This window comes from Tenrec ecaudatus, chromosome 18 (assembly GCF_050624435.1).
Source record: "Tenrec ecaudatus isolate mTenEca1 chromosome 18, mTenEca1.hap1, whole genome shotgun sequence".
Lineage (NCBI taxonomy): Eukaryota > Metazoa > Chordata > Mammalia > Afrosoricida > Tenrecidae > Tenrec > Tenrec ecaudatus.
Window position 1 is genome coordinate 23588268 of NC_134547.1, and position 14570 is coordinate 23602837.

Consider the following 14570-nt stretch of genomic DNA (forward strand, 5'->3'; position numbering starts at 1 on the left):
CAAACACAAGGAGTTAATACTTCAAAATTATTGGGGGGGAGGGGGATTAAATACAATCTGCAACAGAAGGGAAAAACTCCTGGTGAAAAGGTCTGGGACATACTAAATTTAAGATGCCTAATACCTTGGGGATACTGTTGCTTAGGTGTCAAGACTGCTAATCTTAAGGCTAGCAGTTCAAATCCACCAGCCACTCATCAGGAGAATGATGAGGCTATCTGCTTCCACAGTACTGGAAACCCTATATCGGGTCACTGTTGATCAGAAAGAACTTGTGAGCTTGGTTTGGGTTGGTTTCACATCCATGTGGAGATGTTAAACAGGCATTAAATATGCGTACATTCATAAAGGTCTAGGCTGGAGACAGCAAATAGAAATGGATAGATAATATTTAAAGTCACAAACTAGATATATTATCAGGAGGGAAGTATTGGTATTAAATAAAATTTTTAAAGAATGGAGAGACAATTAAGTCCTGGTGCTCTCCAATATATAGAAGTGAAGTATTTTAATGACAACAGACCAATAGTGCTGATCAGTTAAATAGGATAAGCAGTGACCACTGGACTTAGCAACACAAAAGTCACTATAAGAACAAGTTTCTTATCCATGAGAATAAAAAAAAAAACAAGGCTCTACCTATGGAAGATAGGCATGGGAAGCTAGCCGGAGAAAGCAACGGGACCAGCGGTTTGGGAGGAGCTTGTGGGGGAGGAGGTGGCAGGGAAAGGAGTGGTGAACAAACATCGCCATAGATGGGGGAACAACTAGGTAATTAAAAGCAACAAGGAGGACACAGAGATCCTGCTAGTGTTGGACCAACAGCAATCTAGCCGAGAGGAATTACTAAGAGGCAGAAGGGTGAGCATGATGGTAGGGCAGGAGGACGGGAAAAGGAAACAGTAAAGTTCTAGGAAGCAATGTTTTATGCATACATATGTAAATATATTAATCCTTGAAAACCTTAAAATATATTATTTCATAAAAATAGAGGTATTGGCCTATGTACATATATTAATATGGCAATAAATTGAAGAAGTGAATGGACATTGGGCCTCTGCTCAAAGTCTCCCTCAATGTAACAACACTTTGTTCTAACAACCTGGCATTCTGTGATGTTTACCCTCCCTACACAATGGCTGAAGACAAAATGGGTGCATAAGCCCCAATCCAAGAACAATTAGTTCCTATAACATGGGCCTGCTTGATACTAGCCTTCATGAAAGTATCACTGAAGATAAAAGTGCTACAGCGAAGTGTGGTGAAGAAAGCAGACTATCAGAATCGTGTCTGGGTGGTGGTGGTGGGGGGATGGCTTAAGGCTTGTATTCAAACAAGCAGCCATCTGAGAGGAGTCAACTAAGTCCACATTGAAGAAACATACCAGACTGCTTGATCCAAAGATATGATAAAATCCAAATATGACAAAGGAAAAAGTATTAGTGCTTAAATTGTGAACACCCAATTTGTAGAAGGATGTGGGTGACAGCGGGAGCCCCAAATCCATCAGTTAGGGTAAGTATCTGGCAGATTCCTTCTAGTCACAGTCAAGGGACTCCTACAGCTTTACTCTCAGACAGAGATTATTATTTCCTGCATTTTCTTATCTCAGAGATTATTATAAACTTGATTATGGTAATCAAACACAGTATAATTTGACACTTGGTCAATTGACCTCCATCTTGACCCAACTTGAATTTTATTTAGGCTCAAGTATTTCTTGCTTGTTCCACAACAAAAATTTCTTCCCTGGCTTTTAATATTGATGGTGTTTTTTTCTTTCTTACTCATTATTTGTATTTTTATCTTTATCAGTATTTTATTCGTGCCATTTTATCTTGTTATTACTAAGTCTCCCAGTGTGTGAAGCACAGACAAAGTAGAAACAGAGATAATAACTGATGCAGTGGTTTGCAAGGATGTGGGGGTAGGGGGTGGGAGAAAGGGAGGGTGAGGGGATACAGAGAGCAAACAATGAATCCATCAGGGGGGAAGCACTAGAACTGATTGTGATTATGTATACACAACTCATTTACAAAGCGCTTTAACCACAGAAGTGTATGCTAATGTGAATAGGTTATCAAGAAAGAAATCCACAAAAAATGTTGATACGTGAAAAATGTAACCAATGTCAATGAACAATATGTATAGAAATTGTTTAATGGGAACCTAATTTTCTATGTAAATTCTCACCAAAACACAATGAATGATATTAAAGAACAAAACGAAACAAGCTCTTTAAGTTCTGCCAAGAGGCACTCCATTGCAATTTAGCCTTTCCCTGAAGGACAAGCTTATTAGCTAGCCAAGCTAGCTTGGCTCTAGCTCTATGAGTTGACAAACTTAGCTCCCCCTGCTTAAGTGGCTGAAAACATCTCATTATGCCTGCCCAAAGGCACTCAGCTTTCTTGCTTCATGGGCCAGAGAGCCCACAGCACCATCTCCTCTTGATCTCCTGATTTCTGCTGCCTCTACAGTCACAGTTCTTGGTCTCCTTTTTCTAGACAGTTAAGCAAAGGGATTTTGGGTCTTAAGGATCTCTCCACTCTTGGTTCCTTCTTTAAGGCAGTGAGATTCTTTTTTTCCACTTCTTGGATGGCCCATTTCAAGCCTAGCAGGATGGCAACAAATGATCAATTCCCATATTAGGGTTCTATGTTAGTCTGGGTTACTAGAGAAAGAAATCCAGAGACACACATGTGTGTAGGACAGATCTTTATATCAAAGCAATTGTACACTAAAAAATATTGCAGTCCAATCCAGATCAAGTCCATAATTTTGATATCAGCCTACATGTCCCATACCAGTCTATAAATTCTTCTTCAGACTCACACAACATATGCAATCACGCTGAATACAGAAAGATCACAGGCCAGTGGCTGGAAAATCTTGTGGATCCAGTGGCAGTGGAAGCATCTCAGCACTGGCATGGAGATGTGGTTCCTCCAGCTCCAGGGCTGTGGCTCCTTAGCAGGAAGAAGCAGAGGGTGTATCTGGCCTCCAGTGAGCTATTTATCTCCTTCCTGCCTCCAAATGAGGTCATCAAGCTGCAACCTGATTGACTGGCTAGACTCCACCCCTTCAATCTTTGACACCAGATTATGAAACTACCACAGGTTCCATACATCGTATTTGCATGGTCCTGCCCACCCCCCATGAGTGTCATGCCCTTGGGAGACTTAATATAGTTAAGATGTCAGTTCTGCCAAAAGCACTATATAAGTTTAATGCTATCCCGATACAATTACCATCATCTTTCTTCAAAGAAATGGAAAAACTCATTACCAACTTCATATGGAGAGGGAAGAAGCCCAGAATTAGCAGAGAATTCCTCAAGAAGGAGGACACCGTGGGAGGGCTTGCTTTACCTGACTTTGGCACATACTATGCAGCCAGTTCTCAAAACTGCAATGGTATTGGTACAATGACATACTCAGACCAACGGAAAAGAACTGAAAACCCAGAAATAAAAGCATCAGCATACACACAGCTGATCTTTGACAAGGGCCCCAAAAATATCAAATGGGAAGCAGATGCCCTCTTTAACAAGTGGTGCTGGAAAAAATGGATATCAACATGCAGAAAAATGAAGCAAGACCCTTATCTCATTTCATGCACAAGAATAAACTCAAGGTGGATCACAGACCTTGAAGTTAAACCCCAAACTATTAGGGCCATCAATGAGGGAATTGGGACCAACTTGAGAACTTTGGCGCAGGGAATACACAGGCTATCAGAAATAGGGAAGGACACAAACACAGAGGAGGCAGAAATTGACAAATGGGATATACTGAAGATAAAACACTTGTGTACATCTAAAGAATTCACCAAGAGAGTAATAAGAGAGTCCAGACTGGGAAAACATCTTTAGCAATGACACATCAGACAAAGGCCTTATTAATAAAATTTACAATACTCTGCTAGATTCCAAAAAGAAAAAAACCAATAGCCCACTTGAAAGGTGGGCAAGGACTTGAACAGAAATTTTACAGGGACAGAAATCCGAATGGCCAACAAACATATGAGAAAATGTTCCCGATCTTTAGCCACAAGAGAAATGCAAATTAAAACAACAATGAAGTACCACCTGACACCCTCAAAGTTAGCCCAATTCAAAAAATCAGAAAGCAACAAGTGTTGGAGGGGCTGTGGGGAGACAGGAACTCTCATCCACTGCTGGTGGGACTGTAAGTACGTACAGCCACTATGGAAATCAATCTGGCGATACCTAAAACAGATGGAAATAGTTACCATATGACCCAGCAATTCCCCTACTGGGCATATACCCAGAAGAGGCAAGGAACAAACCAAGACCAGACATCTGTGCTCCAATGTTAATTGCGGCACAGTTCACAATTGCAAGGAGTTGGAAGCAACCCAAATTTCCATCAACTGACGATTGGATTAAAAAACTGTGGTATATACATACAATGGAGTACTACGCATCACTAAAAAGCAGTGATGAACGTATGAGGCACATAGCGGCATGGGAAGAACTGGAGGAAATCATGCTAAGCGAGGGAAAGTGGGACGAGACTTCAACCCAGTGCCGCAAGGTGCGAATGCAATATCCCGGCGTGGAGTAGGGAACCAGTGGAGAGGTCTGGGAGGCTGGCCCCAGCACCATAAATTAAGTGGATTCCTGCCCCTCCCCCGAAAGAACTTGTTCCAAAGGACGACATTGACTCTGCAGCTCCGGGAGATGAACATATCTGATCAGAGCACACGGGAGCACATGAAGGGGCAGGAGGAGAGAGTGGAGCACAGCCTGGCCCACAGGCCGTGATGATGATGTTCCTGAGTAGAGCAGCCAGTCCACAGAGAGAACAACATGGCTGGCCCCACTATGAGAAATGATGCCCCTCAGTGACTAAGGGCGATACAGGGGACTGCACCAGAGACACAGTGTGGGAATTGCACCTGACCTGATCCCACAACACCGAGGCAAATCACTGGGGGGAGTGCAGCGGAACAGCAAGGGAATGGAGTGGCAAGGTCCCCAGGGAATGCTGAAAGTGGACTTTGGGGCCAGGGCGTGGTGCCCCAACAGACTGGACTGGAAAACGCTCCTAAGGGCCAGCAAATGATCCCTGAACTAACAACAAGCTTTTCTCTTGTGAACTGTTTTGTTCTGTTCTTTGTCAGTGGTTTGTTTTTGTTGTTTTGTTGTCTGGTTGTATACTGTTGCTTTGTTTTCCTCTGTCTTGTTTTCGTGCATGTTAGTGTCTCCATAGGTCTGTCTGAATAGGACAGGCTGGATGAACTATCTGGAGGAAAAACAACGGGACCGACAGTTCCGGGGGGGGGGGGGCTTGGGGTGGGGGGGTAGGAGGGGTAAGGAAGTGGTGTTAACAAACACAGGGACAAGGGAAAAACATGGGGCCCCAAATGGTAGAGAGGGGGGAGTGGCAGGCCTGGTGGGAAATGATCAAGGGTAAGGTTGCTTAGAGAAGAGGTATACTCTAGCCCAGGTGGCGATGAAGCATGGTAGTAGGGCAGGAGGAAGGTCAAGGGAGATGGAGGAAAGAGCTAGGAGTCAAAGGGCATTTATGGAGATCTAGACAAAGACATGTACATGCAAATATATATAGGAGGATGGGGGGGAAAAAGTGTCATGCCCTTTATTTTCATTTTTAACAAGCTAACTTAACCTCCATGGTGGGTCACAAACACCTTTATTTGCATATTCCTACCTAATCATTTGGAGGGAGTTACAAAAACTAGGACTACAAGAGCCATTGAAGACATTCACAGCACTGCACTAGACAATGTTTTTCTTTTACAGTTAAATGTAAGATTGCCATGAGTCAGAACCACCTTGATAACAACCACTGTCAAAGTCATGAAAGAATTTGCTTTAAGCCATCTAGTTGGGTTGTGATTTGTTACAGCAGCTCCAGGACACTAATATGCGTAGACATAGCCTTGCATGCATGACTGTAAACCACTAGGGAATAAGCAGCTATAAGCTCAACCTTGGTCCTGCCTTCTGGTATCTGTCCAAGCAAACCTCTTCTCTCCAGGGCACTATGAAGCACATACCTGGATTTTAATTTTAAAGAGAAATACATACTAGGAGAACCTAGAAAAGCACCACCTAAAGAGATATTCCCAAGAGACTACTACAAGATGAATAAGGTAAAATGCTAAATCATTTCAATTTATTTGTTCACTATTTGTTGATATCAGAAGTTCAGATTTTGGAGAAAAGGTAATGATGAACAACATATGCAAGCAAGCAACGGAGATGAAGTACTAAGTCATGATTATGAAGAAAAGTAAACTCAGCTGTGACAAAGACTAGAAGAAACATACAACGCGGATGTACCTGTAAACACAAGCTGCCTTCCCATACACTGAAACTGACTGTGATGGTTTGAACTACCAAAATTCATCAAGCAGGGAAAAGAGGTACTTTAAATAATTTTAATCATCTATGTTAAAATAAATTATTATGAACTAAATAAGTGGTCATCCAGCTGAGAAGCAACAAAGGCCACATGGAAGAAACACACAAGCCTGTGTGATCACTAGGTGTTGATGGGATCAGGTATCAGGCATCAAAGAACAAATCACATCAGTGTGAATGAGGGGGAGTGTGGAGTGGAGGAACCCAGGACAGGACCCCAGGACACAAAACCCCCTCAGGGCAATGAGAGTAGCGATACCAGTCACAGTGTAAGACATGACAAAATAATACTTTACATATTATCAAGGGTTTGTGAGGCAAGGCAGGGAGGGAGGGGGAAAATGAGGAGTTGATACCAAGGGTTCCAGTAGAAAACAAATGATTTGAGAATGATGAGAGCATGTTTGTCTGTAAGGGGGACTCCTTGCCAACTCTTTAATTCAAAAGCACCAATTCGCCGTTGGTTTTCCTTACTCAGTGTCCAGTTTTCACAATGAGGAAAGCATCATAGCTTGAGTCTGGTGAATCTCAGTCCTGAGGTGACAGCTTAGTTTTCTAACCCTTTAAGAAAGGCCTTTGGGACCTAGATGGAAGATATGTTGAGAAACCGTAACTTCACTTCTTGATACAGTTTTAATAAAGATATCTATGATTTTACAGCAAAGAAAAATAAAAGGTCTTTGGAGCAGTGCATTTGCCCAATGCAATACAGGCATACCAGGGGAAAATTCTGGTTTCAGTTCTAGACTACAATAAAGCAAGTATCACGATCAATTGGGGCACACACACACATTTTTGTTGTTGTTTCCCAGAGCATGTAACAGTTAACAAAACAAAACAAAACTTATTGCCATGGAGTAAAGTCCAACTCAGTGAGCAGGTGACCCCAGTCAGAGAGGTGAGCCTGCAACTCTTTATTATCTTTATGAAAGTCTGTAGAGAGGCTGTCTCTCTTAAAGCAATGGGATAAACCTGTGGTCACAATCCTTGTGGGGAACAGGGTTTTTTGGTTCTGTTAATAAGACCATTATTATCAGAGCACAGTAAATTTTAAATCTTTTGAGCATATGAATCGATTACAGGGATCTACATATAAACTTCCTGGGGGATGGACAATAGAAAAATGGGTGAAGGGAGACGTTGGACAGTGTATGATATGATAAAATAATAATTTATAAATTATCAAGGGTCCATGAGGGAGGGGGCAACGGGGAAAATGAGGAGCTGATGCCAGGGGTTTAGGTGGAGAGCAAATGTTTTGAGAATGATGAAGGTAACAAAAGTACAGATGTGCTTTATACAATTGATGTATGTATGGATTGTGCTAAGAGTTGTATGAGCCCCCCCAACAAAAAGATAAAAAAAAGCATATGAAGCAAGCAACAAGGAAGTAGAAAAGGGGAACATAAAGATACAAAACACACAAAACTCAAACTCACTGCCATTCAGTCATTCCAAGTCATAATAGACCCAGTAGGACCAGGTAGAACTGCTCCTGGGTTTCTGAGATCGTATGTAAATATTTACAGGCATAGAAAGAGATGATTGTTTCAAACTGCTGACCTTGAGGTTAGCAGGCCAATGAGTTACCTACCCACTCAAGCACCAGGGCCAAAGAAGTAAGAAGCAGAAGCTGAGAAGAGACAAGGACCTCCCCCAGTCCCCCCAACCCCCCAAGCAAAGTCTACCCCTGCAGTCAGCACCCTGAATTGGGGTTTCTAAACTCTTAAAAACCAAGAAAATAACCTTGCTAGTTAAAAGCCACGTGTGGTATTTGTTATAGCAGCACCTGACAGCAACAGAGACAACATTCATCTGTTGTTCACAAAAAGAAAGAAGGAAACATGACGACTTAAAAGCAAGGCCCAGCAAAAAACGGATTGGGCTATTTAAAAAGCATCACGGGGCAAATCTCTAATCTTTGCCAAACACTCTCCTGCACCCTGAGGTACTGGGGAGTAATGGAGATGGTGAAGAGATAGTTTACAAGTGTTTTAATGAGGCAGTGTTTAATAAGGAAGGCAGGGAAGTTTGGGGGCACTCTCTCCCTTTTAAAAGCAGACTTAGTGATTTTTTTAAAGCACACAATTCATGATTTTCAATAGCAAGAGTTGTGCAACCATCACCTCAATTCAACTGCAGATCATCTCATACTACTTCGGAACAGTGGGCTGGAATTTGTTTTGCAGGAACGGGTTCCAAAAAAGTGCCCACTAAGGCTCTCCGTATTCAGCTACATCAACGACCTCCTAAGTGATGGTGGGCAGCTCTGAAACACAAAGATTCTCTTTCCATGAGGAAGATTTGTCCCAAACACCCAGTGCTATTAAAAGTCTTTACACCAAAGGCTCCATAAAGTTACTAACTTCTGGTTTGTTCTTGTGAAATCATCCCCCTGTGGACTCAAACGGTAAAATTATTTTACGGATTTGGAACATTTTTCTTCCCAACCTTCGACTTAAAACAGGCTATTCCATCCATAACATTAACCAAACTAGCGGGAGCTTTCTTTCAAGACCCAAGGTGCTTGCTTGCTGGTTTAGTTATCCGGATGAGGAAAGAGCCCGCAAATGTGAGCAAAATCCAGGCAGATGGTAGTGACTATGGCTTGGGAACCCTCCCCTCATATCCCAAAACCCCTTTCCCAGTGAGGCTCCATGCAAAAGGACCAATCAGCGCTCTCGGGGACCGCTGAGATCTACTTTTTTCAAGGGTCCGGGATCCCAGCCTGACCCCTCCCCTCCCTGGTTTGTAATAGTAGGGTAAAGGGGCAGCTCCAAGCATTTTTAATATGCACTTGGGATAAGCACGGGCGTCGAGGGCTCAGCTGCATAGTCAAATAACCATTTTTAAGGCAAGTGAGATGTGCCCTGGCTCGGTGGTACCAATGGCATTTTGAGATTATCAGCGTCGCAGAGCAAACCCAAAGTTTTGGCACAGTGCTTACCAGCTCATGGGAATAGCTCAACGAATGGAAATTAAGAACGCAAGATAAAATACCCCCAAAAGATGCTATCTAACCAACAAACAGCACGAAATTCATGGCAGGCGGAAACAGGCTTTGGGTTCTGGTAAGGCGACAGAACCACCGAATCTCGGAGTTGGAAGATGCGTCGCTCGGTGTTCTTCGACTTCCCGGTCGCCCCGCGCTCGGCCCTGGACTTGACCGGGTGGAGGGCGGCGACCTTCGCGGGGGTCCCTCGGAAGCCCAGGGGAGGCCCTACCCGGCGCTCGCCGGAGTCAGGCGGAAGAGCGGCCTACGGGGAGACGTCAGGAGGAGGGAGCGAGGAGGCCGGCAGGCCGAGAGCGGGGCACCGCGCCCGGCTCGCCCACCCCGAAGCTCGCCCCAGCGTACCTTTAGCGAGGGCGACGGTGGAGTTCTCAGTGTCGATGGTGTAGAGAATGCCCTCATAGCGGATCTCCGCTTTGGAGATGAGGCTGATCTTGCTGCCGATGTAAGGGGTTCCCCCGCTCATGGCGCCGCCGCCGCTCGGAGCCACTCGCAGAGAGGCTAATCCCACGCCGCGTGCCCGCTCCGCACGCCCGCTGGCTCCTGCGGCTCTTACCGCAGCCGCCTCACACACAACATGGCGGCAGCGCCAGCGCCGCTACCCTCCCCCAGCCTCCCGCCTTAAAGCCGAGGGGCGGCGGAGACGGAGACGGAGACGGAGGCGGCGGCGGCGGCGGCGGCGGCGGCGGCGGCGGCAGCGGCGGCCGCGCGGGGCATGCTGGGCTGGTGAGAATGCTCTCGCGAGACTTGGCCTCAGGCCTCAGAACGTCCCGGGTGGTCTTCGGCGTCCGGCCCCCAGGCAACTTGCAGTTGGCGTAAACTTGCGCTTTCTTGTTTCTGCTGTACGAGAGCAACGTCCGCTTAAAGATGACTGACCTCCTGGCTTCCGGGCACTTCTGCTGTACGAGAGAAACATCCGGGTAAAGACGATTGTCCTCATGGCTTCCGGGCACCTAGGGCTGGAGTGGAGGCGCGAGCGGTCCTCCCTCCGCTGCCTCCTGGCTTCTGTCATTTCCATCGTGTCGTGTGTTGGCCTGAGCTCCCGCGCCTCTGCGTACTTGAGTCTGTCTGGAAAGTTGCCCATTTGCCTCCAAGCTTTCGGTGGTCAATAGTCATCCTTTAAGACTTGAGCCTTTCCCTTGGCAACAGCACCCTTCATGAAGCTCTGAAGCCCCTCCCCCCATAACGTTTGTGCGCGATCCAATTAAGTTTGCTGCTGCTTGGAGGTTGTGACGGGGTCCCAATTACCTCGTCCTTATCCCTCTATGATCAGTCCCAAATCTTTGCACACTCAATCAATTTTGTAAGCCCCAGATTAATAAAAAAAACAAAGTCTTCTCAACCAACCTTTCCAGTTGGATGTTTATCCAACTTGCCCTGCAGTGGATTCCAACTCATAGTGACCTCATAGAACAGAGTAGAACTGCCTCAGAGTTTCCAAGGCTGTAATCTTTAGGAAGTACATGAGCAGATCTTTCTCCAATGGCTTGTCTGGTGAATTCTAACCACTGAGCACTTTAATAGCAATGCACCCAGGATTCTTCCAAAACAGCCCTCACCCCCAAGCCTCGTCTTTACCCATGGAGGTAACTAGAAACATTTACTCAACTGTTTAGACCAAAAGCATTGGGATCATTCTGGAATTGTGTATGACGGCCATTCCTGTACATTTCACCTATAGGATATTTTACACCCTAATGCTATACAACAATCCACCCTCACTCTGGCTAGAATGGTTTCATTAGCCTTCTAAAATATATTTTATTTCTCCCATTGTCCCCTGTCATAGTGAAAACAAAACTGACAACTTCAAGCAAATGAAAATTCTATTTGAAGCAAAACAAAAGTTTTATTACTGTCAAAGGCATTTTTGCAAAATGGAGGACACAGTCAAAAGCCCTGACAATGTACTAACAAAAGTTTCTTTTTCTTCTTTTGCCTTTTTCCCGTCTCTATTTTTCTTTCCCTCTCTCTTTTCTTTACTTCTTGAATTCTGCTTCTTCTAAATCTAAATATACATAAATCTTCTGGTCTGGGTATTGGCCTATACTTTTCTCCGGTCCCCTCTACTATTTCTTTCTGTTCTCTCTCCGTTGGGAAATATATTTTCAAAAAATTTTTCATGATACTTGTTCATTCTTATTACTGGCCTTATGCCCCCTGGTTTTAACAATACACTTTCCTATTATTTTTACAAACATTTTGGTCTCTTCAGGTGGTCCCTAATAATTTTTAAAATTAGTCATTTTATTGGGAACTCTTACAGATGTCATAACATTTGATAATTCAAATGAATCAGGCATTATTGTACAATTGCTACTACAATCAGTTTCAAAACATTTTCTTTTTTCTTGAACACTTTGATAATAAGCTCCCCTTTATCCCTTCCCTGTCCCACCTTTACCCCCAGTATATCCATTCACCTACGATGCTGTTGTTCACTCCCTTTGAGTGAGGATAGACCGTCATCATTGCTATCATCTCCCCCTTCACCCCTTGTCCCCCAACCCCCCATCCGCCATTGCTGTTCTGAAGGGTCATCTGTCCTGGCATTTCTGCCTCGAATGTTCTTAATTATACAAATGAGCCTATATTGGTCTAACATTATGAGGTAAAACAAGTCTTATTACTGAGGGGAGGAAATATTTGTCTTAGCCTAGGTTCTCCAGAAAAACAAAAACCCACGAAGCTTATATATGTGTATTAAAAAAAAATTAAACATTGCCATTGTCAATTCCAACTCAGAAAGACTGAAATAACATAAAAAAAAAAACCCACTGCAATTTGGGTGGGGATTACTGATGTTTTGACTGTTACATGAGTGTGCTGTACATGGGCCAGAGAGAGGGTGCTTGGGGAGTAAGAAACTGGAGAACAAAGAAAAAAGGAAATAAAATGGGGAATAGTTTTGTTGGGACAGACTGGCTGTCAGGGCCTCCAACCTTCTACCTGCACGTACCAGGAATCCCAACTGGCTCCAAGAATTACTCTCTTTCCTCCCTACCTGCAATGGCTGGACAATTAGAGTAAGGAAAAACAGGGCAGCAGTGGAAAACCCCCAGCAGCTGCAGCCCCAACCCCTCCTCATAGGGACCCGCCTCTGTCACACCTTTAAAAACCCACCACTCTCATTGGGCACACCTTCCCTGGGCTACTTGCTAGACCACAGAACCTCGTCCTGGAACTTCTTTTCTAATAACGAGTTGTTAAACCCTCTGAACTTTTCCTCTCTTTGTCCTCATTCCTCAGTTTACCTCAAATTTGGTGCACGAAACCTGGGAGGAGTAGAGGTGTCGTGACACACTCCCACCCCCGTCTGCCCTTGCACAAGTGCTTCTCCCTCCTCCATCCCCCCTTCCCTCCAACCGGGACCTTGCAGCTGACAGTACCTGACTTAATTTTATCTCTGCTATTTCGGCCACTGTCCCTTGCTGCTGGGTTCTTCCACGCGAGGCTCTGCCCATTCATTTCTGCTGAACTGTGGATGTATGTCAGAGCTATTCCATCAGCCAGGGAATTGGGAGGCTGCTGAACCCCCTTCCATCCAAAGGTCAGAGACATTCAGGGATGCCTGAGTCTCTCTGCTCCTCCTACCCCTCCCCCTGTCCTCCCAGAGGCCCAGTTGAATACTCAGAATGCTGATTGCCTGTCTTGGTCTTTTCCAAGAACCCTGCATCATGGGAAACACAAATTCCATGCTGGACTCTTCCACACATTTAGGGTGCTTCCTAACTAAACTCTCAGCCCTTAGCTTAACACCAAACGTCTGGCCCAAACGCCTTGTTTTTTACTGCATTTCGGTTTAGCCCAATATAAACGAGATAATGGCAAATGGCCTAAGTTCCCCTATGTCCAAGCTTTCCTCCTAAGCTCCCGGCTCTCTCTCTCTGTACTACCTGTTACCCAGCTCATCTCTCTCTCTTTACTACCTGGTATCCCGCTCACATTCTCTTAGCCAAACACTCTCTTAATTAGGTCCCTGACAGTACTACTCCCTCATCTTTCTCCAACACCTATGGCTCCTTGTCAGCACCTCCAGTAAGTCTTCCTCTAAATTCTGGGTGCCCCTCACCATCACCCCCCTCTGCTTCTCACTCAACTCCCAACCACCCCTCCGCCGAACCCCAACTCCAGGCCCTTAGTGTTCTCCTTTGTTTTCCCCTGTCATTATACCCGTTCACACCAACCCCTCCTTTGCTCCCTACAGGAAGTTGTGGGTACTGAAGATCTCGTCCACGTCCATGTTCCCTTCTCTCTTACTAACATATCCCAAATTGAAAAGCACTTAAATTCTTTTTCCAGTAATCCCACCACCTACATCAAAGAGTTATGATATAATTTATCATGGCATGACATTTTTATAGTCCTTTCATCCACTTTCACCTCAAGTGAAAGAGGACGTGTTTTTGCCGCTGCCCAGAGCATGCAGACCAGGGTCATGTAACTGACTTTACTTTACCTGAGGGTACCGAGGGCGTCCCAAAGAAGAACCAGGCTGGAGTTACCAGACCAATTCCCAGGCAGGCCAGACCCGCCAAAATAAAATGCTCCAGTGTGTCTTGGCTGGTCTCCAGGAAATTTCTTACAAATCAATTAATTTTAATAAACTCAGAAATTACTCAAGGTTTGGATAAAAATCCGGCAGCATTTTAAATCACCTGACTAAAGGCCTTACCCAATACTCCTACCTAGACCCAACCTCACCAGCAGGGGTCACTGTCCTCACCACATTCCACTACTCAATCAGCTCCAGACATTAAAAAAAAAAAGTTAAGGCCAAAGATGACCCTCAGACTCTTGTCTGGGACCTGGTAAATATGACCTTTAAGGTCTTTAATACTAGAGAGGAGCAGGCAGAGGCAGACAGGAAGTCCTGAAATCTCCAGAAGGCAAGCTTACAGGTTCAAGCCTTGATTGCAGCCTTGAAGCCCTGGGCAACCAAGAAGAAGTTGGCATCCTTCCCAGACCCTAGAAACAGCAGTTTCAGACACATCTGGGAGCCTGTTTTAAGTATAGCCAGCAAGGTCAATGGGCCAATCACTGCCCACAACCTTGTCCACCCAACAAGCCTTGTCCTGTATGTGGTCAACGACTCCACTGGAGAAGTGACTGTCCTTTGGCACCTGATTGGGCTAAGTTAAAGCAAGCCGG

The 14570-nt window shown here is 44.9% G+C and overlaps 1 protein-coding gene across 6 annotated transcripts in view; it reads right to left on the reverse strand.

The window, feature by feature from the left end:
• The window catches only part of LSM14A (LSM14A mRNA processing body assembly factor), a 54155-nt gene extending 44045 nt beyond the window's left edge, over positions 1 to 10110 (reverse strand). For 3 of the 6 annotated variants that reach the window (XM_075537727.1, XM_075537730.1, XM_075537728.1), the window contains exon 1: positions 9765 to 10108. In XM_075537727.1, the coding sequence (XP_075393842.1) occupies positions 9765 to 9885 (121 nt within the window). In that variant the 5' untranslated portion in view covers positions 9886 to 10108. Of the gene's footprint in view, positions 1 to 9764 lie in introns of all 6 variants that reach the window. The other 3 variants (XM_075537731.1, XM_075537733.1, XM_075537732.1) reach the window with 2 other exon arrangements.
• Positions 10111 to 14570: the final 4460 nt, after the last annotated feature.